Source organism: Pleurodeles waltl, chromosome 4_1 (genome assembly GCF_031143425.1).
Source record: "Pleurodeles waltl isolate 20211129_DDA chromosome 4_1, aPleWal1.hap1.20221129, whole genome shotgun sequence".
Classification (NCBI taxonomy): domain Eukaryota; kingdom Metazoa; phylum Chordata; class Amphibia; order Caudata; family Salamandridae; genus Pleurodeles; species Pleurodeles waltl.
In genome coordinates this window covers 885823724-885851709 of record NC_090442.1, presented here as the reverse complement: position 1 = coordinate 885851709, position 27986 = coordinate 885823724, and the positions used below count along the sequence as shown (strand labels likewise).

The window sequence follows — 27986 nt, the reverse complement described above, 5'->3', positions numbered from 1 at the left end:
CACTCCTGGGCAGGTATGACCGTTCTCTGTGGGACTCCCTCAACAGATTCACAGAAAAGTTGCCCAGGGAAGACAGACAGGATTTTCAAGAGATCCTGCAAGAGGGATGTCTGGTATCTAACCAGGTCATCAGCGCAGCGGCAGATGGGGCAGACTTAGCTGCACATGGGTACGCACATGGAATCTGTGCAAGAAGGTCTTCCTGGCTGAGACTGACTGGTTTAAAACAGGAAGCACAGCAGCGCATCCTAAATCTCCCATTGAACGGGAACTCGCTGTTTGGTACCCATGAAGACCGAGGTGGACACCATGAGGGCAGTAGGCCTGGAAAGGAAGAAAGACTTCAGGCGGAGGTATAGTCCTTATGACAGGCGCCCTTTCCAGCAGAGGGTTCAAACCCCTCACTGGTCCCAGAGGCCACAGCAAAGGCAGGGACGCCCTCTTTTTCAGGCTCGAAAGGCCACAAGGGAACGAGGGTCAAGTAGACCTCAGCAGTCCACACCGAAAGCGCTGGCCAAACAATGAGATTTCGCTTCCCTCGACACTGTACACCACTCCGGTGGGGGGAAGTATCACAGGTTATCTTCACGAGTGGCACTCTATCACAAATGACAAATGGGTGCTCAAAATTGTCGAAAATGGCTACTCTCTTCTTTTCAGACAGCCTCCACCACACTTGCCACCAGCCAAATGCAATCCATCTCATCTCAGCCTGCTGCGCAAAGAGGCTCTCGCCCTCTTACAAAAGAAGGCAATAGAAAAGGTTCCACTTGCGCACAGAGGAAAGGGGGTTTACTCCCGTTATTTTCTGGTGGCGAAAAAAGGCTGAGAGGGCGTTTTCAGACCAATTCTGGACTTACGGCTGCTGAACAAGTACATAAGAAAACAGAAGTTCAGAATGCTGGCTCTTCACCAGATTTTCCCTCAGCTACATCAGGGAGACTGGATGTGCTCCATCGACCTGCAGGATGCATATTTTCCCATCCCAATAGCTCCCAAGCATCGGAAATTCTTGCGCTTCCAAATAGCCTCACAGCACTATCAGTTCAGAGTACTACCATTCGGCCTGAAATCTGCCCCAGTGTCTTCTCGAAATGTGTGGCAGTGGTAGCGGCACATCTTCGAAAACAAAAGATCTTCATCTACCCATACCTAGACGACTGGTTACTGAAAGCTTCCTCTCCGGATCAGGCGAGACGCCATCGGGACATTGTGCTCAAGGTTTTCGAGTCTCTAGGCCTTCAAGTCAACTACCAAAAGTCCACCTTGGTTCCAACACAGAACCTTCACTACCTGGGAGCTATACTAAACACAGAGCTCCAAAGAGTGCATCCTTCGGAGGAACGACTATTATCAATAAACAGGAAGTGTCAAGACCTGTTAAAATCCGACGCACCTACGGCCCGTCAGGTGACATCGCTGCTGGGCTCCATGGCATCATGTATTTTCATTGTCCCAAATGCCAGGCTGCACATGAGGCCCCTCCAAGAGGCGTTGGAGAACAACTGGAGCCAAAGGACAGGTCGCTGGGAGGACAGAGTGCGGCTACCGATAGCGCCACTTCAGTCATTGCAATGGTGGATGCACAGACCTCACCTGTCAGTAGGTGCTCCGTTTCACCAGGTAATTCCATCCGACATTCTGGTAACGGATGCGTCTCTTCAGGGATGGGGGGCTCATCTGGGTCCCCTTCAAGCTCAGGGCCTGTGGTCCGACAAGGAAAAGAAGTACCACATCAATCTGCTGGAACTCAGAGCGGTCCATCTGGCTCTCAAGTCTTTTGCTCCATCGATTCAGGGGAAATCTCTCCTAATACAAACGGACAATACAACCACAATGTATTATTTGAACAGACAGGGGGGAACGAGATCCCTACCCCTATCTCGAGAGTGCCAAACGATATGGCATTGGCTCCTGGCCAGAGGAATGTCACTTACAGCCGTTCACCTGCCAGGTCAACAAAACGTGGAAGCAGATTTCCTGAGCAGACACCTAGAGGACGCCCACGATTGGGTCCTACACGGCGAAGTCGTCGAAGACATCTTCGCTCAATGGGGTCGGCCTCAATTGGATCTCTTCGCAGACGAAGTAAACAAGAAATGCCCAGACTTCGCATCCAGGTTCTACAGTCCGGGATCTCGAGGGAATGCCCTGTTGATCGACTGGTCAGGGATATTTCTCTACGCCTTTCCACCGATTCCCCTCATACCGGCAGTGATCAACAAACTTTACAGATCCAGCACCAGAATGATTCTCATAGCGCCACAATGGCCCCGTCAATTCTGGTACACAGATCTCCTCAACCTATCGGAAAAACCTCACAGGAGGCTGCTGTGCAGACCGGATCTTCTGAGCAGGATGGAGGGCAGGATTCTGCATCCCAACCTACCCTCTCTGAGCTTAACAGCATGGCTCCTGAATTCCTGCAGTATGGACACCTAGGGCTCTCGCAGGAGTGCATGAACATCTTGAAAGAGTCCAAACGACCTTCCACGCGGCGTTCTTACGCTTTTAAGTGGAAGAGATTCTACATATGGTGCTGTCAACAAGGTCAGAATCCCATACGGGCTCAGGAGGATGTCATACTGTCTTACTTACTTCATCTGGCAAAGTCCGGTCTGCAGGTATCATCTATTAAGGTACATTTGTCTGCCATTACAGCCTATCGTAAGTCACCTTCTCAGGAATCCTTCTTTACGAAACCAGTAGTCAAGGATTTCTTAGAAGGTTTGAAAAAAGTTTTTCCGCCCATTCGGAGACCCTCTCCTCCATGGGAACTGAACATAGTATTGTCAAAACTTATGGGCCCTCCTTTCGAACCTATACACAAAGCCTCTTTGCAACACCTTACGTGGAAGACGGCTTTTTTGGTGGCCATTACTTCCGTGAGGAGGGTCAGTGAAATTCAGGCTTTGTCTTCCAAAGAACTGTACACAGTTTTTCACGACAATAGAGTGGTTCTGCGGACTCACCCATCATTCCTATCGAAGGTGGTGTCAGAATTCCACATCAATCAGACTATCTCTTTACCGACTTTCTTTCCCAATCCGGAGACTCCGGCGGAGAAAGCATTGCACTCCTTAGATTTGAAAAGAGTGCTGAAATTTTATTTGGATAAAACAAAATCGATTAGACATTCCAACCACTTGTTTGTAAATTATGGTCATTTGAGGACAGGAGAGGCAGCATCTAAACGAACGATATCAAGATGGATAGTTTCTTGTATTGTTAATGCTTACAAGTTGGCTAACAAACAACTACTAGCTAGGCCTAAAGCGCATTCCACAAGGGGAAAAGCGGCTACTGCTGCCCTCCTTAACAATGTTCCAATATCTGAGATTTGTAAGGCTGCTACATGAAAGTCTGTACATACATTTACTAGACATTACTGTTTGGACTCAGATGCAAGAGCAGATGCCCAAGTGGGGCAGGCCTCTCTGAGAAATGTATTTGCATGATACATATATATATTCCTGCACTTCTATTAGAGAGTCCGCAGAGTTTAGGGATGGGCTTGCTAATCTATTCAATGTTTATGACTATTGATGAGGATCCCCTGGAAGAGAAGGATAAGTTACTTACCTGTAAATCCTAGTTCTCTTCAAGGGGTATCCTCATCAAAGTCATAAACAACCCACCCTCCTCCCCGGACGCACGTCTCCTAGAAGTGCAGGACAGACTGTCTTTCGAATCAGTTTCACAGATTGTCACCGTAAAAAAGTACTGACCTAACTGTGAACCAACTGTCACCTTTCCTTCACCCCTGAGGCATGGTGGGATACTGGAGGTTCTCAGGGTCTTAAAGGCACGGTGCCAAAGTTTTTATGGTTCTCCTGTGTTAACCTGCATGCAGCCTATTGCCTAAGAATGCTCCATTGTTTTTCAATGTAGTTTTTTCTCTTTTTTCTCTAGATATTGCTGCTGCTTATTTCCCTAAGCCCAGTTTTGCGGGCTTGGGTAGATATTTATTCTCTATTGTAATTTTATAATGATTAAAAAAAAATAAAAAATAAACCTCATAGAAATAAAGCATTTTAGCTTGTTTATGATTATAGCCTGCATTGCTGTTTTACACATGTATATATGAGTTTAGTATGAAAGATATGTCTACTAAAAATGCTATATATATATTTTTTCGTGCATATTTCATACTTTATAGGTATATATTTTATATATGCTCCGGGGTCCCCGCACAAGTGCGGGAATATTCAATGTTTATGACTTTGATGAGGATACCCCTGGAAGAGAACTAGGATTTACAGGTAAGTAACTTATCCATACGACACCTGCTCTCTCTGGTGTGAGTTCCTATCTTTCCCCTTCAACGTGGATCTTGAGCTTGAACTGTCATTCAATGTTTGTCATTTCCCTTCAAAACTGTGCTTTTTATGTCACCTAAATCATCAGGTTTTTGGCTGTCTATGACTTGTAGCTGACAGATTGACACAATGTCTGTCTGTGGTGCTTTGGGTCCAGCCACGACTAGAAGTCCTGTTTGTCTTGTGGCAAGATGAACAAGAAGGCTATTTGAGACCACAAGGTGAAATTCACTGAAGCAAGGATGAGGAAGTCGAAGACTTGTTCTCGGTCAGTGTCAGCAGTGCAGGTCAAAAGTGAGGACTGGCCGTCCTTAGCTAGATCGTTTGCAAGTTCAGACTTCCTCAAGTTCAAGTAAGTGTAAATGGAGCCATAAGTAACATAACAAATGGAAACATGGCTCTCCAGTGTCACAACACTATCATCAATTAGGGTCATGTGACACACATAGTAACTCTTGGTGGAGTCGTTCCCCTGTTGTGGGGCTGTCTGTGGTGGTGTTTCCGTTCTGATTTCCATTGGATCAGGTTGCGATGCCAAATCAGCTCCACTAGCTAAGAAAAGCTATGGATGTGACATTTTGTGAAGTTTCATCTGACAGAGACTTCCAGCACCAGATTCCTTACCTCTGTATTTCACAGGCATCAGACTGGATCCAGACATTTTTAAGTGAGCAGTACCCCCTGCACGTCATCGGGTGGCTTTGGTCGGTTCCGCGCAGCCTCATCAGTGTCTTTGGTGCCAGAAATGACATTTTGGTTACCTATATAGGTGCCACCCAGGCGCACTGGATCAGTTCTTTCCGTACCAGTTTGTACTGATCCTGAGAAGAGCTACCCCTCGGTCTGTTTTTGACAGGTTGGAGTGTGTCGAAGGAATGTCTTCTAGGAAGGCAGGTTTCAAACCGTGTTGCACTTGTCACCGTGCCATGTCAGTTACAGACCTCTATCTGGTCTGTTTATGGTTCTCTCAAGTGCGACCACGACTCAAAGTCGTGCTCGGACAGCTGGGCCGTGGCACAGAAGGCTTTGAGGGAGCAGTCCTTAAAGCTGCTTGCAGCCCGACGGTCGATGCCAGCAAGCTTGACTCGTAGGAGATCTCAGTCCTGATTGAGGAGAAGGTCTCGGGACATCTCCAGGAGCCCCAAGTCCTCTTCATCACACTCGAGGTTCTTGGGACACTCAGGGAAGAGGCACAAGAAGCATTCTAAACAGTCTTTGACTTCAACTCAGCCGACAGCCAACGCGATGAGTGAGGAACATCAGCGTTCCAGGCACACTTCTTTGGAGCCATTGGGAGGTCTGACTCCGCGCATCCCCCTGTTTTCAGGAGCAGCGACCACGGCTCAAATAAAAGACTTCTACGTGGCCATCTCTCGCCTATTTCGAGCGGCCCAACCCCTCCAGTGCACCTTTGGGCCCTGTGGGGTTGGAGGAAGCCCCATCAGGCTCTGGCCTCGGCTACAATGGGGTCTCAACCATGTCTGTTGGCACAAGGCGGACTAAAACTAGTTGGCCATTACACCAGCAGTTGGTCGGTTTTTCAGGGGTATCTCTAAGGTGCCCTCTGAGTGCATGCATTAATAAATCCATCTCTGGAATCAGTGAGGGTTTATTTATACAAGACGTTTGATAACAAACATCCCTAGATTCCGTGAAGCCATCATGTAGCTGTGCCACTCGTATTGACCATGTCCCAGCACACATACTTAAAATGGCTTCCCTGATCATTTACTATGTCTTAGAATATACAAAGACATAGCACGGGTGTAGGAAGCTGGCCTGGTATGTGGGTGGGTACCTAAGGTTCTTGCCCCTATACCAGGTCCAGGTATCCCCTCTTAGTGAAGTATGGGGAGTGTGTAGAAACCAGGCTCTCTAGAGGTAGCTGTGGATGAGCAGGTGTATCTAGGAGACATGCAAAGCTCATGCAATACCACTGTAGTCACACAGCACTAACACACATGACAGAAAACACTCATTTGTACAAAAATACACACCACAATACCCAAAAATACTAGAAGGGCAAATCTCCAATAGGAGGTAAGTAATACACTAAATATATACACTAGCAATTAGAAATAGGCATAGAAAAGGTTAGAAAATAGTGCAAATAGTAATAGGCAATAGGGACCATAAGGGGAGCCCAAACCATATACTAAAAAAATGGAATGTAAACACAGGACCCCACCTAGGTAAGTGAAATGTGTAGAGGGGAGCTGGGGGTACTAGAAACCATAGAGGTATGTAACACAACACCCCCCAGCGACCAGGAAAGCAGGAGTAAATCACTATATTTTCCCCTATCCAGCCAAAAGGAGGACAAGAAGAAAAAGACGACACCCAGACAAGACTGCAAGAAACCAGTGGTGGATTCCTGAAGACAGAAGGCCTGTGGGGCGAGGGGACCAAGTCCAAGAGTCACAGTGGAGTCCAGGAGGAGTAGGTGCTACTACCCACCCAAGCTCTGCTGCAGGAGTTGGTTGATGGTGAGGAAGAAAAGGTCAGAACTGCAGCCTTGGAGCCGGAGAAGCGTTCCTGATGGATGCAGAAGATGTCCCACGCTGGAGTGAAAATTGCAGATGGGTGTTAGTGCAGGAATTCCTCCAACAAGCCTTGGCAAAGGCAAACTCACGGTTAGTGGAAAAGTGGTGCTGCCGGGGACCAGCAAGGTCCAGAGGACTCAACCCAGGAGGGGGAGTCACAGGGGACACTTAGCATCGCAGAGAGTCCACAGGAGCAAAGACAGCACTCACAGATTCCACAGGACGGGGACACAGAAGGACCCCACGCATCACTAAAAAGAGGATCCCACGCTGAAAGAGAACCATACAGAGGGCTGAGCTTCGCGGGAAGGAGTGCTGGGGGCTGGAACTACACGTGGCCTGAAGATCCCTTAGAGGAGATGCAAACAAGCCTTGGCAGCTGCAAGAGACACAGTGCACGGGGTGCTGTCCTGCATTGGAAGGCAAAGGCGTACCTCCACGAAAGTTGGACAGCTAGCAGAGAGGACCAAGAGGACTACTCCGGACCACCACCCGTGATGCAGGATCTATGCAACTCAGGATGAGAGGAGATCCACGCAGCAGGTCGTCGTTGCAGCAGATGCCTGCGGATGCAGGGGAGTGACTCCTTCACTCCAAGAGAGATTCCTTCTTCAGCTGTCTTCTGAGGATGCACAGCCGGGCAAATGTTGCAAAGCTGGCAGGAGTCATGGAAACAAAGTTGCAGAAGAGGTTTCTTTGTTGTTTTTAGCGTTGGCAGTTCCTGGAGGGTCTAGTCACAGTTCCAGTGGGCAGAAGTCGAAGTGGAGGTTGCAGAGGAATCCTGCTGCAGTCTTGCAAGCCAAATCTGAGGACCCACCCAAGAGAGAGACACTAAATAGACCTGAAAGGGTGATTGGTCACCTAACCAGGTAAGCATCTATCAGGAGGGACCTCTGACATCACCTGCCTGGACTGGCCACTCAGATGCTCCCAGAGTTCCATGCCAACCTTGGAATCAAGATGGCAGAACCCAGGGACCCTCTGGAGGAGTTCTGAGTACCAACCCTGGGGTGGTGATGGACTGGGGAGTGGTCACTCCCCTTTCCATTGTCCAGTTTCACGCCAGAACAGGGACTGGGGGTACCTCAACCGGTGTAGACTTGTTTATGCACAGATGGCACTAAATGTGCCCTTCAAAGCATACCACTGGCTTCGGGAGGCTACCCCTCCCAAGCAAGTCCCACCTATTTCCAAAGGGAGAGGGTGTTACAACCCTCTCCCAAAGGAAATCCTTTGTTTTGCCTTCCTGGGCTTGATCAGATGAGGCAGCAGGAGGGCAGAAACCTGTCTGAGGGGTGGAAGCAGCTTGGGTTGCCCGGAAAACCCTGTAAGACTGACTGGTGGTAGCAATGCTAGGGGTCCTCTAAGTAGCCCCCTGGTAGTAATGCTAGGGGTCCTCTAAGGAGCCCCCAGAGTGCATGGAATCATACTTCCAATACTTGCAACAGTATTGGGGTATGATTCCGACATGTTTGATACCAAACATGCCCAGGTTCAGAATTACCATTATGAAGCTGGACATAGGTAGTGACCTACGTCCAGTACTCGCATAAAATGGCGGCCCCCGCATTCACAAAGAAATGGATCTGGAGTTTGTGGGGGCACCTCTGCTAGTGCAGGGGTGCCCTCACACTCAGGTTCCTACACCCTGCCCTCTGGGCTGAGAGAGCCTACCATAGGGGTGACTTACAGTGACCTGGTGCAGTGACCTGTAGTGAAATCAGGTGTATGTACCCGTTTCACGCAGACTCCAATGGCAGGCCTGCAGAACCCTTTGCATGGGCTCCCTATGGGTGACAGAATAACTGCTGCAGCCCATAGGGAACCCCTGGAACCCCAATGCCCTGGGTACCTAGTTACCGTATTCTAGGGACTTACACAGGAGTCCAATATGCCAATTGTGGGAAGTAGAGGGTACAATTACCATTTTAGGAAGGCGAGAGCATAGAATACAGTCAAACACACTGATAATCAGGCAGAAAATGGGGGTAACCATGCCAAGAAAGAAGGTACTTTCCTACAAGGGTCATACCTGCTTTTGCAGATATGTCCACACATGTAATATAATGCACTCTGCCTTACGGCTGGAAGGCCTTCTGTAGAAGTGACTTACATGTATTGCATGCATTGTTAGTGGGCATGACACACAGGCTACGTGCCATGTTGTATTTTCACTTTTGGCCGCACCTGAAATGGCAGCCTGCATGAGCTAGGTGAGGGGTCCCTGAGGGTGGCACAATGCATGCTGCAGCCCTTGGGGTCTCTCTTTGGTACACATGCCCTTGTTACCTAGGGTACCATTTACTAGGGACTTACAGGGGTGCCAAAGGTATTGCCAGTTGGGGAAGAATTGTGCAGTTTCAGGGAAAGAGATCGGGCACAGTGGATCTTTTTAGCATGACCTAGTGCACTTTCTGTCAAAATTGCACTGAATACCAGGCAAAAAGTGGGAGGGGGAGACTATGTCAGTAAGGGTCACTTTCCTTCAAATGGGGCCCATTTGAAATGTTAGTATAGAAGTTATTTAGAATTTTTGGGAAAACATGCTTTGATAATATTGGATATCGGATTCACAAATACGATTTTTTGTTAGTGATGTCAATTAGAAAGTATACAATAATTTAAAAATTATAATACAAAACAAATAAGAATATTATGATCACTGAAAACATTGAAATGTATTGCATAATCAGAAGCAGATTCCTGCAACCATTCAGCAGCGCACGAAGCAGCTTTTCACCTTTTAGAGGCTGGCATGAAGTCAGGTTATGAACAGTTTCCTAAGACAGAAGAAACTCCTTTGTGGCATGCTTTAAGATTGGTACTATGAATAAATATAAAATTAACTGGAACACTGTGTATGCAGTGTAGGAATCTTAACCATTTTTTGTGCACATGATCTCTGGAGTGGCCAGAGGGTGAAATCTCCTTACTTTTACATAATTGTATTACTTTGAGTCATATGCCAGGTCTGAAGCTGTGTTTAGATAATTGGCAGTAGACGTTTTTGGCTAGTATAACTTTTCTGTCACTGAAGCTTCATTGATAGCCATAAGCACCTGGTGGGTTTAAGTTATAGCAGAGCCATAGGTATTTTTATACATTTACTGTTTGCTATTTATTCATTTTTGTAATTTGTATTTCATAGCCATAAGCACTTGAATAGTCCCACACTTGTGCAGAATCTAAGAGTACTTTTTATAAAATGTTTTATTTATAAACTGGGCACTTTAAAATACAGATAACACTGTCCCCTATCTAGAGTAATTTGCCAAATAAATTACCCAATTAACCCTTAAAATGCTTCAAAGGAAAACACATACATACAATTAGTTTCTGAGTGATATTTCTCTGCAGATATTTATGTCTGCAAATTACTCACCTTTAAATAATTACCAGACTGGATTTTCAACTGCAGTTACTCTTATGCACCTGCAGACGGCAACATTGGAGTCTGTGACAGCCTTGTCCTGCCCCGGAAGTGATGGTGCAGAGCCACATATTGGCACCACCCCTGCATACTGACATCAGCTTCTTTCTTTTCTTGCCCTTTGGGTTGGATTCGGAATTTGCTACCAACTTAGTTGGTTCTTCCAGTGTCATATTTTAAACAGTAGGTAGTGTGCATGAGAAAATGTCTTCCATCCCCCAACTCCCCAAGACCCCTCCAGAATGACAGGTTTTAAACCATGCCGCAGGTGTGGGAATCACATGTTGGTCACAGATCCTCATGACTTTTGTTTGTGGTGCCTAGGTTTCAAGTAAGTTGCACTGTAAGGGCAAGACGGCCAAGTGAGATTCGCCTTCCTTTCATCACTCTGAAACAGGAGAGAAGCTGTGCAATTGGCAGTCCAATGGCTTAAATGTACAAACATTTTCTTACGCAGAGCCAGGTCTGAGGCTGGTCTCGGCATGCCCTGGGTTCCCTAAACCATAATTGACCCCTCCACCTCCCAGCATCAGATAAGGGCCTTTTGAGAGGCCGTGCTTCAGAGCTTCAAGTCAATTCCGCCAGAGCCACCAGTCCTTCTTTAGCAGCAACGAACCTCAGTGGTCCTCCTCTTGGTTCCGTGCCTCTGCTGCCCCACAATTCCACTTTAGTCCCAGAGATCACGCCGGTCCCAATTCCAGCAGCACTTATCCTTAAACTCTGGCCTTGAACTGATGTTGGCCCCTGATACACGTATGTTGCAGTTTGAAATCACCAAAGTGGAGCCTCCAACATAAGATGAACCACAGTCTCTCCCTTGAGATTAGCAATGTTAATGGGTAGAGGCCCTTTTCGGCTCCGATTCAAATGCGGTATAGGTTGTCATAACATACCGTTTGATGATGCTAACAAAGAGGGTGTGGACAACTTGCTCTTCCCTTGTTATACTGATGCCGAAGTGTACATAAACTTTAAAAAAAGATAGTGGATTTTATACTTCTTCCCAGTCCCCCAGTCAGTCTTCCAGTGGCTAGTCCAGAGTGACCAGCCTTTGTTACCCATCCTCCAGAATAAGGTCTACGAATGATTTATTAACAGGTGACCCACAAACATACAGTGCACCAAGAGCAGTCAAGGCTGCCTCCTTTCATCTGTGCTCCGGTCTTCAAGCGAGCAACTCTATGCACCGGTCCAGAGGCTGGCTACCCCAGGCCATCGGAGGTACCACAGACTACAGTATCATTATAGTTTAGGGAGGATTCTGACTCGGAGGCATTTAGTCATACACACTTAGATGGTAGCCTCATCCCAGTGGCTCCTCAGGCAAGCACATATACCAGATGTCTAAACTTGGGGCTCCTGTCATACTGAGCAGGATTTCTAATGTAACAACACCTCATCAGTAAAGAAAAACTAACCGGCCTCACAAAGGTCAGTACCGGAAGGTTTTGTGGTGCAGGTAATCCACAATCAAGGTCAACTTGAACAGGTTCCCTTCTGCGCCGTCATATAGATAATTGAATTGCATTGGTTTATTCAGCAAAATATTCTTGTCTCTGCCAGTTTGCACCCCCAGTCCTTAATGTTTGTCTGTCTACTGGACCATTATACACAAGCTCTTTGGGATAAGTTCAGTGAGGTCCTGCTGTCTGTCACTAACTGGACAGCCTTTTCCCGAACAATGCTAGACACTGCCAAATATGTTCTGAGGGCTTGCCTTGATACAACAGACTGTGTAGGCCATCCCACAGGCACCAATGTTGTGCACAGGCTTCATGGCTTGATGTGAGCTACTGTGGTTTCTGGTGACATTCAGGCATTAGTAGTGGATATCCCTTTTGGTGGACTCTTGGAAAAAAAGAAAATTTTAAAGGCAGCCATGTTACGGCCTATTCCCTAGGTTTGCTTTCACCACCTACCAGTTGAACCAACAAGCCAGAAAATTTGGCAGTTACTCTCACTACCCAGCCTAATGACCATGGCAGCTCTCAAAATAAACTTAGCTTCCGCCCCAGACTTTTTGCGGCTCCAGAGATTGTGGTGGTGGTCAGCGTCACAGACACTAGCAAGGTCCGCAAGCTTCTGCCATTTCCTCAACAACGGCAATGCATCCTAGCTGCTTTCCTTTCCCCTTGCAGTACCATGAACAGCCTGTATGTGGCATGATACGATTTTGTTTTCCACAGTTCAAATCTGTGTGCTACAGATTATTCAAAAAGGATATCCCCTACTGTTCCTATCACTGCTGCTGCCCATTGTAGCCCGCCTGTTCCTTCTCTAGTTTCAGCGGTTCATGCCTCCATCCTGTTGCAAGGAAGTCAAGTTTCTACTAGCTGAAGAGGACACTGGGAGAGTAATGGAATCGGAAAAGGGTGAGGGTGTTATTTCCACTAGTTCCTGGTGCCTAAGAAAGACAGAGGGCTTGGGCCCATTTCAGATCTTTGCCGCTGAACGCCATCTTATGGAAGGACAAATTCAAAATGTTCATTATGGTCCAGATTATTTCGGTTCTGGAGCTCGGGGATTGGATTGTATACCCTATATTTGAAGGACAGAGCCTGCAGTCCTACAGATACTACCTTGCGTAGAGCATTTTCTTCCTTCGGGTGTTTAAGAAGGTGATGACTGCGGTCACGGCCCACCTTTGCAGGTCAGGAATACATGTATTCCCATACTTTGAATTCTGGTTGCTCATGGCGGGCATGCCACAGTCAGTCACACAAGTCTCATCTGATGGCAACGCAATAGATTCCCTCTACGCCCTTCTGCACCTGCAAAAGCCTAGTACATTCAAGATAGGAACCTGATGTTTGGGGCTCAATCCTGGGTTTCGGTGAAGTCTGTTCAGAGGATTATTGACTGCTGGCCTCATGCATCAAATTGGCCCCTTGTGCTTGCAGGCAAATATAGGCCTTGCAGTGGAAGCACTGTTTCCAGTGAGCGTAACACCGCGGCTGTCTGTAGAACTTTATCTCCCTTTGAAAGTAGACAGTCCAGAATCTTTGGTGGTGGCAAGTGAAAAACCAGCATGTCACATCCAGAGATCACAGTCTAGTAATGGATGTATTGTCATCTGGGAGAGGTTGAAATCAGTGGTCTGTGGTCTCCAGTGAAGCAAAGACTCCTTATCAGCTTCATGGAACTTAATGGCATCTTACTGACTCTGAAAGTTCTCTCAACCATCAAGAGATAGTCTGTATAGGTCCTGCATGGCCTTCATTGGTACTGCAACAAGCTGGGTCAGGTAGCGGACCTGGTACCTTGTGCCAGGAGGCACACCACCTTTGTAGATGGCTGCATTGCTGAGGGATCCTGGTGGGCAGTCATCTAACAGGGTCTCTAAATTCCAGGGCAAACAAGCTCAGTAGGTATCAGCTTGCAGACCATAAGTTGCTCAGGACATCACCAACCAGTGGGGCATGCGCTTGCTGGATCTTTTCACCACCCTAGGAAAACACAATATTGATTACTGCATGCTTGAGTTAGCACCAAGAGGGCCCCCATGGGATGCATTCTATCTGTAGTGGAGCACAGGACTTCAGAATGCGTTTTCACTGCTGCTTCCCTTGCCTCGACTTCTGAGGAAGGCCAAGATGGACTGGGCACTGACCATTCTGATATCACTGGATTGGGCCTGGAGGTTCCCTGGCCTGCTGAGTCTGTGCATTTGCCCTCCTACCAGTTTGCCTTTCCAGCAAGAACACCTTGGTCCACCACAGGGCAGAGTCCTGCATCTGGACCTCCACAGTCTACACCTACATGTGTGAATACTGAGCGGCGACCAATGAGAAATTTCCACTGCTGAGTTCTTGGATATGATTCTCAGCTAGGTGTCCTTTGACCAGCTCAATCAATTTGGTGCATTCTGAGGAATTAGGGGAGTGCTCTGTAGGGATCGTCATCTTGATACTGAACAGGCCAAATTATCAGATGATGTTTGGTTTCCCCTCTTTTTGGCTAAGTAAGGCATTATGGAGGGCACAGTAAAGGTGCCTTTTTATGCTTGCCTGACCAACCTTTTTTTTATTCAAGTCTCCTGTTGTGATGAGGTTCTTAAAAGGTTTGACACACAAGGTTCTGCCAAGGCCCATCCTTACACCACAGTGGGACTATCTCAGGCTGGATCATGTTCTGCATTAAGATCTACTTTGCATTGGGAAAGAAGCAGCCTTCCGAAGGACTGCAAGCTCATTCCACCAGGACAAAACTCCTAACACTGCATTAGCACACAGAGTCAAGGTCCCAGGGTTCTGACAGGTACCTATGTGGATGTCCTTTGATATGTTGCTGAAGCACTATTTTCTGGAACACCAAGTCCACCAAGAACGGCAATTTGTCTGCTCTGTCCCGCAGGTACTGCAATATCTCTTCAAAAGCAGAAGAATCTGCAGCACAAGGTCTCGGTCAGAAGAACAAGTTACTTACCTTCAGTAACGCTGTTTCTGGTAGAGACTCGATATAGCCACAGATTCCTGACCAACCCTCCCATTTTCCCTGTTCTGTGATTGGACATTAATAAGATCCCAAGTCTTAAAATCTGCAAATCTGCTATCAGTTTGCTTTTGATGCCTCCACATCAAGGGGTGTGGACACTCTTGAAAGCAACTGATGGCAGTGCGCTGGAGTGGTGCCTATATAGGCCCTGCCCACCACCAGGAAGGCATCAGTGTGGAGCTACAGGGCACAATCTTCCGGTGTGCAGATGTACTATGGAAAACTTTCTGGATACAGTGTGATGCCCAGGGAACATTCAAAAGAGGAGTTTGTTGCTCGATTGAATCTCTACCAGAAAGAGCATTACCAAAGGTAAGTAACTCTTGTTCTTTCAGTTGAGAGAGGCATTTTATCTCAGGAGTGTCATTCCTTTTCCAATGCTATGGATGTACTCTGGAAAAGGCTGAAAGACTCAAATGCTTTGTGTAATCTACCTTCCTGAATCACAGTGGTGGTCACTTAAACATATGAAAAAGAGATCTCACTGGCAGAGAGAGAATTTGCATGAGGTGAAAGTGGTGAGATGCATAGAAGACACAGAAGAATCAGAGCGACAGCAGTGGAACATGCACAAAAGAAAGGACCCACTGTTCTGTTGATTAGGTCCCCTATGTGAAGAACTCCAAAAAAAGAAGATACGGGGAGAAAAATATATATTTTTTAAGTGATTATCACTCACCTTGTTGTTAAATAATGTTAAAGACACCAACGTTGATGAAGGGGAACATTGCGATACGTTTGTCTTCGAGGATGAGCACAACATGAAGGACCTTGTCAAAGTGAAGACATCCATTAATCAAGGTTTCCTTCATTGTCAAGCATTTGACTTCCAAGTACTCACCATCTAGAAACACTTTTATGTCACATCAGACACCTTTGCAAAAAATAAACTAAACCTTTGACTTCGAGGTATTTGCCCAGAACAGTATTATTTTGTTGTCTTCCAACCCTTCTCAAAGGTAGTGTCCTTCAGCTGGCCTGATTCCAGCTTCGTAGACAGACTGTAACAAGAGTTCCAATATTGGCTCTTCAGTAGCATTGTTCTTTGTCTCAACTTCCAACAAGATCTACGCCACAGCAACTTGCAAAGGATATTCCCTTGTCAAAAAAAAAAAAGAGACACATTTTAGAAGAAGACAAGTTCTCTCTCTAATTGGACATCTCCAAAGAGGTAGCCACATCTGACTTGGACACAGTTTCTTATATATCTGTTTTACCTTCAGGTTCAACAGAGATTTTCTCCAGGGTATGATATTACCACCTTTCATTTCAGGTATAAAGCTTAACATTCCCATGGAGACTCCTAAGGCCTCCATTTCAGTCATTCTACATGACAGCTAAAGTTCCACTCAAGACCCCTTCTGCCTTTAATGCTGGTTTCCTGGAATTTGCAATGGATATTTTCTTGACTTTAATGGCAAGTATGGCACCACACCAAGGCTTCCTAACAGGTACTGGCCACCTGAGCAGGATACTATTTTCTTGGGTGCTGATCCAAAGACCTGAATTGATCTGTACATGGGTGAAGTGGACATAAAGCAGTGGGTCTTGAAGAAAAGAAAAAAAATCTTCAGTTCAGGGGGGAAGAAGTCTTGTGAAAAAAGGGTACTGGTACCACCATCATCATCAACAGCAGCAGAGGGTTCAAACCTCTTAGTGATAGTACAAACCACATCAGCAAGGGTAATCTGCAACGGGAATACCTCGCACAGAAGAGGAGGCCAACCTCATCTGCTGTGGCAGAAAAGTCCATTACCCAATCAAAATAAGGTGTTCCCCTGCCTCCCCTTCCTCCTTATGCCACTCTGGAAGGATGAGGTGAAGGTGGTCATTAGGGGAGCATCACAAATCATCTCGAAGAATGCAGAGCCATAACCAGAGACACATTTGTTTCAAGAATTCTCTGCCTGTGATTTTACCTAAAAAGCCCCCCACCAAGTATGACAAGAACCTTCTTCAGACTGAAGATAGTGTTCTTCTACAGAAGCATGCCATAGAAACAGTACCAGCCAAACAGGGAAGCAAGTGTGTCTACTCCAGATTTAACCCCCAACTAGATGAGAGAGATTGGATTTACACCATTGATCTTCAAAAGGTGTACGTTAAAATCCAAGTAGCAAGAAAAAGTGTAACATTTCTAAGATTTGCAGTGTGAATCACAATGGCTCCTGATCTGATCAGCCTCCAAAAGGAACACTCTGGTTCAGGTACTCAATTACTAAGGAGCAACTGTACTTATACACATAGGTAGATTGTTTCCTTTAGGAGACTTATCTATCCAACAAAAGAATCCTAGTTTTCCATTATGGACCCCTTCAGTGAAGCCATAAATAACATGCCCCTTTCCTCGGTAGTGGTTTTAAGATGGTTAAGTGTACAGAGATCTTTAATCCCTGTAAAAAAAAGCAGCAGTAAATAGAGGGCATGATGGCATAGGGATGCTGCTGGTGCCCCTGAAGACATATTCATACAACCATCTATCTGGCCCTGTTTCCCTCATCTTTTTTCATTAGTGCATAATAAGTTTTATTTGTGTTTATTAAGAAAAAAACTAATAGAGGTCTGTAAATGGAGCTTTAGATGGACAGCAGTATTTTATAAAACGCAGTTCAGAAACAACATTAATTTAACATTTATTTTTTTCAAAATTGGCCTGGGATATCCCTAGTGAGTGTCACTATTCAAGTGATCATCTTCAGACAGGTATCCCACAATGAAGAACTAAGATGACAAGTAATAAACGTTTTCTTCTTTTTACTTACTTGAGCTTGCTTCTTGCAAATTGGTGCCAAAGGTGGGCCGGACTGCCCAAAAATGAGGCACATTGCCTCATGAAACTCTTTAAGCTGGGCAGGGGTGGCTCTGGCTCCCGATAAGTGGGGGAAGAGCGGAGCCAACCCAGATGAAGGCTTTGATGACAGAGGCCTAGAGTGTCAACGCTCTTCCCGCGTCGCAGTGTCTGAGCGATGGGGTGAAGTCGAAGAACACTTGTCCTTTTTTTACTTCTTTTTGTGACCCCAATGTCCCGATGACTTGGAGGACGAGGAGTGGTGGTGACTCCGTGGCCGATCTCAAGACCTTCCTCTTGAACGAGACCGTGAGCGCGCGGAGTCGAGTGTCAGGCTGCCATGAGCTTTAGGGACCGCTCCCTCAAAACTTTCAGGTTCATGGCCTGACACTCGAAGCAGGACTTTGGTTTGTGATCGCGCTCCAGGCACCAAAGACACACGAGGTGTGGATCTGTCACCGACATAGTTCGGTGACAGGAGTCGCAGGGCTTGAATCCGGTCTTGCGAGACATCCCTCGACTCATCCACAAACTTGTCAAAAACTTCGACAAAAGTATTGACGTAGTCAAAAAATTACTGAGGTAGCTCTTCTCCGGATCTGCGCGTAGGCTGGTGCAGAAAAAAAACTGAAATTATGTCAGTGCTCCGGGGTGGCGCCTATATACGACCGTGACGTCATCACGGCGAACAAGACGCCAATGACGCCCGCGGATTCAATTGATAAGACTTGACAGCACACAGAGGTACTGCTCAAAGAAAAATCTCTGAATCCAGTCTGACGCCAGAGGAAATTCAAAGGTAAGGAATCTGCAACCAGAATATGTCTCTACCAGATATATTGTTACCAAAGGTAAGTAACTTGTACTTTATGGTGGGAAGCCAACACTACCAATACAGAACTCTGCTGTACCTTTTTTGGTGTTATCCCTGTGGAATTTTCCAAACATCTTGCTGCCCATTTTCAGCAGCAAAAGGTCCATTGATATCTCTGCCTGCATGACTTGACTCACTTGAACAGTGTCAAGGGGGGAGTAAGAGCCCAACATAGCTCTGACTCAAAGGGCCCTCTGTAAATATGTATTCTCAGTGATGCAACTAAAGTCAGTGCTGGGAAATCTTCAACTTCAGCCTTGCATAGAAAGGCCTTCTCTCTTTCACTGAGTATCACTCTTATCAGCTAGACTATGTGAACAACAAAAGTGTGCCATCTCAATGATACTGGATGCTTCTGGAACATAGGTTGTTCAGCATATGAGTGGTTCTCCATGCCATGCTTCAGATGCATTCCTTGTTGCATATGGTGAGATACTGGGGCCTGCTCCTGGAACGCAAATCAAAACCCAAACTTCTGTACCATCAATTGTTTCAATCTGATCTTGCGATAGTGGACACATGCTCTATATCCTTTAATGGGATGTTCCTTCTACCTGCCCAGTCTGCAACATGCAGTTACCACTGACTAATCAGAATTTCTATAGGGGTGTGCATTGCGGGAAGCTCCATCAGTTCCTTGTGGGACAAGTTAGATTTCTCCCTTCACACAAATGTGTTGGATGATCCTCATGGACAGCACAACAGCCCGTGTTGGGATGAAAAAGGTCTCCTGCATGGTAACAGTTGTGCGTGTGCTGAGGGTTCATTGTGATACTGAATGTGACCCATTGCAGTGGTTTGAGCTCACCTTTTCTGGCTGCCCTGACCACAACAAGCTATAGAAGATTAAAAGGTGTGGTCGTAATAGATTCTAGTAGCAAGGTAGGTCTTTTACCCATCATGTGCCATGGAGGAGTACCATTTCCATTCCCTACTGGCCAGGCCTCTCTTCGGTTTTAAATCAGTTTTTCAGTCCCCTGCAGCTGCCTCCTTCACTCCATTCACTCCATCCACGAAGGACATGGACGACACCCGTGTGTAGCATGCACAGTGTGTGCTAGACCTGATGGTGGCAACCCTGTACTCACTTTTGATTTCCTGAATCAAAGGGGTCTATAAGATGGAGGCTGGAGAGACCTCATAGGCAGCAGTGCAAATTCAAGGCTCCAGCAAAACCATTCCTGAAGTTCATTCCAGTGGACCAGACTTTAGTGTGGGGATAATAAATGGAGGGTCCTCTTCAAGTGTGGGGAGAATCCCACCTCGTTTCCTACTCCATTGTACCCTAGAGCAAGTTTTACCCCCAACAGCAAAGTTAAGTGGGAAAGCCTTTCCCTTTTCTATGCCTTTGTTTTGGGTCTCGCACAGGCAGGAGTCTCCAAACCTCATCCCACCATCCCTCCTGACACTGACAATTAATGCTCACCATCTTTTCTCTATGGGGGTAATGGTTTGGGAGGAGGAGTGCATTGAGCCATCTAAAAGAGTGGCAAACATTAGAACTTTGCTGTTAATCCAAAATGGATACACACTCCAATTTAAGTCCCTCGCTGTTGGTTTCTCTGAAGCTTACTCCAAAACATCAGCCTCAATTACTATGGAAAGAAAATATTATGCTACTACAGAAGCGAGCAATAGAGCAAAAGCTATCTACTAAAGCTATTAATAGATTTGCAGCAAATGTTCCCATGCCAGAATCTATCCCTTCAGCTAACAAACAAATTAATCATAAAGCAAACATTATGAAGGCTTGGCTTATCAATAAATATTTCTCTAGCTCAGGAAGAGCAACTGGGTGTGTGCAGGGGACCTGCAGGATGCTTATTTCCACATTCCAGTAGCAAGAAAATGGAAATGTCTCAATATTCACTGGGGCAATTCACACTTTCAGTACAAGTTTCAACTGTTTTTCCCGAAACCAAAGCCCCAGACTTTTTTCAAATGCATGATGGTGGTGACAGCAGTATTTCTTCACAGGCAGGGCTGAAGCGTAACGATTGGGTCTTAAAGACTCACTTATGGCAAACACTCTCCAAGAGCTCAATCGAACTATTGCCCAACTTTCTCTAGAAGTTCATCAGTGTGAATCTGGAGATTTTCCTCGAGCAGTATCCCTGCGTGCAGTTAGTTGTCGTTGGTCAGCTCCTTGTCCATTGTTGGCGTCATCCGTGCCAGACATGACATTGCAGGTTTTATATAGGCACCACCCTGGTGTGCTGACGTCCGTTCTTTTCTTTCTGTACCAGTGAGCCCTGATCCAAAGAGGGCTACCCTTCATTCAGTTTTGACTGTTTTTTTTTTCTCTACTTTTTGTCTGAGTTTTTTGGAGTTGTTTAACTCCTGGTGCGTCAAGGATATCATCGAGGAAGACCAGGTTCAAGCCCTGTGGCTCCTGTCATCGGGCAATATATCCATGACGGATCCACACCTCGTGCGTCTTTGGTGCCTGTAGCACGACCACAACTCAGTCGTGCCCCGATTGCCAGGTCATGGATTTCTAAAGCATAGGGCAGCCTGATGCTCAACTCTGCGCAAGTCAAGATCCCGATCGAGAGGAAGGTCCTGAGAGCAGTTGCGGAGTCCTCCATCATACATAGTCTTCCCACTGCAAGTCCTCAGGATAAGTCGACGCGCAAGTAGAAGAGCAAAAATTCCTCGACTTCTCCTTATCCGTCGGCTGACATGACGAAGAAGCACCAGCACTCTAGGCCTCGTTCTGAAGAACCTGTGCCTGGTCCAGCTCCACACCTCCCTGAGTTTCTAGGAGCCATAGCGACCCTTGCCCAAGTTCGTGAATTTTATGAGGCTATTCTCCTCATTTTTGGGCAGCTCAACTCAACTGGAGTGTCTTCGGACCCTGTGGAGTTGAAAGGGGTCCCTTGGGGTTTCTCGCCATCGGCTTCGGCCTCGGTGACGAGGGGCACCCATGGATCCGATTCTGGATCCAGACCGGTGTCGGTCTTAACACCCTGACCTTCCATGAAGCCGGTCCCGACCCCAACGCTCCCAGCGCTACCATCCCCGTTCTCATTGCCGACTCCAAACTAAAGCTGGGATGGGCATCGTATGATGACGACTCTGACGTGGGCAGGAGCATTGCTTCCTGTGTCGTATCTTGAACCCCTTTCTTATGGGCTAGGTTATGGTGAGGAGTGGAAGGGGCCGCTGGAACCTGTAGAATACCAGCTCCAGGAAGAAAAACACCTATGTGCTGTTGTACAGACTTGTGTGAAGACAGCGGACTGGATACTTCTCCCTATACTGTTGTGCTTTCTCCCCCTACCATGGCTACGGAGGAGGGGGTTTCATATTCACTGGTAGTGTGAAGAGCAGCTGAGATCCTAGATCTTGAGCTGCCTCCCTTGTTAGTCAGGACTAATCTCCTGCCAGAGGTCCTTCAACCTGGAGCTTCATCCTCTGAACCCCTTCTCTGGTTTAATGAAGCCCTTACAGATGTCTACTGGGTACCTGGTCCATATGATGCGCAGGGGCTCCTGTGAACAGGGTAATTGTCCGCAGCCATTGCCCTTCTCCAGTCAACCCAAGTTTTCTAATGCAACACCCCACCCCTGAGAGCTTGTTATCCAAGCCTCCACCTCCCAGGGCACTTTCTCTTCCGCACCCACTGATGGGGAATCCAAAAGGCTGGACACACTCGGAAAGAAGATATTTTCTTCCAAAAGCCTTGCAGTGCGGCCCATGAACACCTGCCTTTCGAGCCGTTATTACCCCACCTTGTGGGATACGGTTGCGCAAGTGCTGCCCCAGTCCTGGAGGAGGCCCAGGCTGTACACTCTCAAGCAGTTGCTGATGGGAGAGACGCAGCAAAGTTCATGATCCGATGTGACCTGGTCACGACTGACTCACTCGGCAGATTGGTTTCATTGACGGTGGCCCTGAGTCGCCATGCCTGGTTGAGGACGGCTGGCTCTTCGTAGAATGTCCAAGTCAATCGGATGGACATGCCCTTTGATTGCACTCATCTCTTTTGAGACAAGTCAGACTCAGAGCTCAAGTGCTTCAAGGATTCTTGTGCTACAGCCAGGTCTTTGGGCCTCACAACGGTCCCTTGTACTCTTCAGTATAATCTTTGCCCCTTTCCTTGCTATGGAAGGGGCGTCCAACCACATCTACTGTCATCCAGCTACCATACCAAGCATGCTGCTCATCTTCTGCGTGGCAGGGGACGTGGGATCCATCGATCTTGTGGATTAGGGAACTAGTGGTCTGGCCAGTCCAAACCCCCCTCTATCCCCCACTCTACCACCACCACCAGCTGCCTCCAAACATTCCTAGTCGAACCCTTCCCCACCAGAGACCAGTCGGAGAACGTAAGAGGTCTTGTGTAAGAGACAGAGAGTGCGGAAGTAGGTGGACATGAGTGAGTTGATCTGATGGTTCATGCTGAGGTCGGGGTCCAGGATGATTCTGAGGTTGCAGGTTTGTCTGGCGGGGTTGGTGGGTTTCAGAGGGTGGGTGGCCACCAGGAGTTGCACCATGCGTTGGGTTAAGGGCCCAGAATGAGTACCTCTGTCTTGTTTGTGTTGAGTTGAAGGCAGCTATCTCTCATACAGTTAGCGACTGCTTTCAGTCCCTCTTGGAAGTTGTGTCTGGCCTTGTCCGGTTTGTTGGAGAGGATGAGTTGGGTGTCGGCGTAGGAGATGATGTTTATTCCGTAACTTCTGAGGACGGTGGCTAGCGGGGCCATGTAGATGTTGAACAGCGTTGGGCTGAGGGAGGATCCTTGGGGCACGCCGCAGGGGGTGGGGTGGGTTCTGCGAGGAAGGGGGCGAGTCTCACTTATTGCGTTCTGCCGGACAGGAAGGATTGGATCCAGTCGAGGGCCATGTCGCTAATGCCGGCTTCGTGGAGTCTTCTTTTCAGGACGCGATGGGAGACTGTTGAATGCTGCAGAGAGATTAAATAGGATGAGTGCCGCCATCTCTCCCTTATCCAGTAGGGAGTGGATGTCGTCTGTTGCGGACAGGAGGGCCATTTCAGTGCTGTGGTTTGACCTGAATCCGGATTTGAAGATGTTGAGGATGTTCTGGCTTTCTAAAAACGTGGTGAGTTGGCTGTTGACTGTTTTTTCAATGACCTTCACAGGAAAAGGAAGTAGGGAGATTGGCCTGAGGTTTTTTAGGTCAGAGGGGACAGCCAAATGTTTCTTGAGGAGTGGGTTGATATCGGTGTGTTTCCAGTCGTGGGGTAAGGTGGTGGCAGCTAGTGAGAAGTTGATAGTGAGGCAGAACTTGGGGGCAATGGTATCTGCAGCTCTGTTGAAGTTGTGATGGGGGCATGGGTCCGTGGGTGCCCCGGAGTGTATGGACTTCATGGTTTTCGGTGTATCTTCGTTGGAGAGGGGTGTCCAAGTGGAGATTGTGGGTTTGTGAGGAGATCCTGTCTTGGATAGCCTTCTTTCTGGTGTTTCTGATGAGTTAGTGGTGTGCGGTGGTGGCGGCTTTGAAGTTGCTGTGGTCTTCTGGGGATTTAGTGTTTCTCCAGATTTTCTCAAGGCGGCGACAGGTGCATCTTGATTCCCGGATTTCGGGGGTGAACCAGCTGGCTCCCTCTGCGTAGGTGGTGGTGTTTCTTTTTGAGGGGGGCAATGGTGTTGACGCTGTCGGTGATCCACTTGGGGAATGTGCGTGCTGAGGTGTTTGGGTCATCGTTGCGGGCGATGGTGGGTATGGCGAGGGCAGCGGTGAGCTGATCGTCGGTTAATCTTGTCCATTTTCTATGCAATGGCTGGAGTTGGGGTCTGGTGATGGTGGGTAAGTTGAAAGTGAAGTGGATGCATCAGTGATCTGTCCATTGGAGTTTAGTGGTGTGGCTGAAAGTGGTCGAGGTTCCTGTAGTGAAGATGGGATCGATGGTGTGTCCTGCAGAGTGTGTTAGCTCTGTCACGATCTGCCTAACTGCATTGGCTTACTCTGCGCACTAAGGAGTAACTCCATACGCATTGTGGTGGGTGGTCCTACCCAACACCCATGGTGTTTGATGCTTCTCTACAATTACAAAAACGTGTAAGCCTGGGAATGTATAAAAACCTTAATGCCTTCTTGTAAATAGGGGCCCCTCCAATGCAGTTTGCTGCGGTAGAGGGGTGTGCAATGGGTGTTGCTGTGGGCGTTCTACCGCAACACCATTGCTTTTGACACTGCCTCAGATTTACGAGAAATAGGGAATCTGTGGCAACGCCAAAAACTAATGCCACCCCAGGGGTGGCGTTAGCATGGCGCAACAAGAAGGAATACTTTTATTCCTCCTTGTTTTCGCTTTTTCCTATGTGTGCTGCATTCTGCAGCACACATAAAAAGAACAAAAGCCCAGGAATGATTGTTTATGTGCAGGGAGGTCTCCCTTCCTGCACATAAACAATCATTCAAAAGTGGGGATTTGGCAAGATGCAGCACACATAGAAGTGCCAAACCGCCATATATAACACCTTTCTGCACATAAACAATCACAACCCTCATCGCAGACTCACACTATGGTGCCAGGATGCCTGCGTTGACAGCTAAATTTAGCGCCAACGCAGGGGGAAACACAGAGGTGCAACATATTTTCGTAAATACAGCCAACCCTGCATTTCAAAAATGGCGCGGCGCTGCAAATTTTGTTGCCGTGATGCACCACTTTTTTTTTTTTTTAATAAATCTGGGCCTAAGTGTTCTGGGATACCTTAGCAGAAGGGGGAGTAGTCTACTTTTGTCACATTCAGTGATAATACCTGTGATGCAGAATTAGGATTACAAGTAAGTAAAATTTCCTTGCCTAAGTTTATACTTTCATTTGCAGCCACTCACCGATTGGTAGACATATCCAGACATGGGGAGCAGTTCAGAAGAATGAAGCAAATATTAAATAACTAAGATATTCCAGCAATTCGTGGGCCAAGACAGGCTTCTTCTTTGGAGATATTACATTAGAGCATTTGTTTACATTGTACTAAAAGGTCAGGAATGCATAATGCAGAGATTTGCTTTCCAGTCTTAAGATATCTCAACTGAGTGTTATTTTCTGTTTCAACAGTGGTAACTAAACTTGTAAATCGAGGCTACCAACCACATCTGGAAGATTTTCTGCTCCGAATGAACTTCAATAACTACTACAAAGATAACTGAACCCTTTCTAATGCAGTCCTGACTAGACTTCTCTGTAAATCACTCTGTTGTATATTTTTCGCGTGTACTGTAAATAAAGTGGACATTTTTTTTTTCAGAAAAAGAAATGTGCTTAAGTATTGACAGAAAGGTTATTCACTCTTCTTAAGATTCAAATCATAAATTACATGTAAGTGTCAAACTATTCCAGTCTTCTGATGTTTTATGGCTGTAGCAATCATTTTATTTTCCCATATTCACTCAGGCCTCTATTTCCAGTCTGTTGCATTTTGAGGTCCACCAGTCTATTGGTATCACCCACCTTCAATTCCTTTGTGAGAAGACACTCAGTGGAACACTTTAGGTTCTATTATCCAATTTCAAATGAGACTAATAAATAACTGATGTTTTCATCCTTGGCTGTGCCCTTGAGAGATTCCATTTCTCCCTTTTGGTGCAGTTGAAACGTTGATGCAGTGGTGTAGCTCAGGATTTTGGGTAGTTGAGAAACGTTTCTAGATTTCCTCTCTGTCTAATAGTCCACTGGAGCTCCAGCCTTGTCTCCATTTCAAACAAACCTTACTCCGATCACTGCAGTTTGCTCCATCATTGCTTACATCTTGCTGTTCATGGCAACCATACTTGCCTGCTCAGCATCTGATTTCAGGTGAAGGCATCTGAGAATTCTGCCTTCTCCTAAGGCCTACTTGACACCTATTCTGCAATGCTCCGTTTTTGTCATTGTCTTGTAAGATTTAAAGTTGCTTAGAGGCTCCTGTTTTATCCTTATATCCATCTCTTTGCTTTTTTCATATTCTACACATTGGTCCCTCTAATGGAGGTGCTTCCAAGCTATTGATTCAGAGCACTGAGTGCTGTTACCATGTAAGTCCTCTTACCATACTCCCAAATCAGGATTTAGCCCCACATCAGGATTTAGTCCCACATCACCTCTGTGTTTCAGCTTGTTTGTTTTAAGCCATACAGGTCATGTTTACAGCAGCTGACATGTATAACCTTTGCATTTCTTTCATTCAGGTGCAAGCCTGAGCTTTTAGTGCTACCATATGCACGAGATCCCTCTAGCAAGTTTGACCATAAATGCATGACACAACCTTTGACATGGGGTATGATTAGCCTGATCCCACCTCAAACAGTGCCATTCTTGTATGCTAAATGTATTGCAGATTCTGTATGTGGCGCCACCAGATAGACCTGCCACGTTAACGACTTTTTTTCAAAGAGCTGCTTCCTCAGACACATTTGAACATGATGATTCATTTGTGGTTTTGTTCCATACCTACACTCTCATAGGCCTGTAGACTGAAGGGGGTCATTTAGAGTTTGAAGCAGTGGGTGAACCGCCATAAACTGGCGGTTCACGTACCTTACCTAACTCTTGGTTCTCCTGCGTCATTTAGAGTTGGTTGGTGTAGGTGTTCTTTCCCAAAAACTGTACCTTTGTTTCAATGATTGGCACACCCCTGGCACACAGTTAAGTCCCTTGTAAAAGGTACCCATGGTATCAAGGGCCCTGTGGCCAGGGAATGTCCTCAAGGGCTGCAGCATGTATTATACCACCCTAGGGGACCCCTCACCAAGCACATGTTCACTGCCTATGCAGTCTGTGTGTGCTGGTGGGGAGAAAAAGGCAAAGTCGACATGCCCCCCCACCCCAATGCCCACAAACCACAGCCTTTGGCATAGCTAAGTCACCCCTCTAGCAGACCTTACAGCCCTGAGGCAGGGAGCACTATACCACAGGTGAGGGCATAGCTGTATGAACAATATGCCCCTACACTGTCTTTAAGGCCATTCTTATACATTGTAAGTTCAGTGTAGCCATAATGAGTATATGGTCTGGGAGTTTGTCATTAGGAACTCCACAGTTCCATAATAAGACTCTATTGAAGTACTTACCTGCAACTTGAATCTTGTGGTTCTAAAAATAAATTAAGAAAATACATTTTTGCTATATAAAAACCATTGGTCTGAAGTTAAGTCATTGAGGCCCATATTTATACTTTTTGATGCAAACCTGTGCTAGTGCAGTTTTGCGTCAAAAAGTTTAGCCTGACTAGTGCCATTTCTTAACGCCACCTGGGTGTCATATTTATACCAGGATACTGGGTGGCGCTTAGAATAGGTTAGAGTAATTTTTCCTGACGCTACCCATTGCACCTTGTTATAAGGCAAAATGACGTTAACACAGGAAAAAAGACTCTAATCCGTTTTACGACATGTAAACACGTCACAAAATGGAAATACGCCATTTTTGCCCGCAATAGCGTCAAAAAGAGACGCTAATGGAGCAAACAGTGCAAAGGAGAGGCAAGATGGACACACAAAGCCGGGAGAGACCCCAGACAACCAGGAACCAGCCAGGAGGACATTGACAAGACCCATGGGAGAGACAAGAAAAAGAGGAAGTG

The 27986-nt window shown here is 46.7% G+C and overlaps 1 protein-coding gene across 3 annotated transcripts in view; it reads left to right on the top strand.

Annotated features, from left to right (window-relative positions):
• Positions 1-25669, top strand: part of TUBGCP6 (tubulin gamma complex component 6) — a 518646-nt gene extending 492977 nt beyond the window's left edge. For all 3 annotated transcript variants that reach the window (XM_069229637.1, XM_069229636.1, XM_069229638.1), the window contains exon 26: positions 25484-25669. In XM_069229637.1, coding sequence (XP_069085738.1) covers positions 25484-25575 — 92 coding nt within the window. In that variant the 3' untranslated portion in view covers positions 25576-25669. The remainder of the gene's footprint in view (positions 1-25483) is intronic.
• Positions 25670-27986: the final 2317 nt, after the last annotated feature.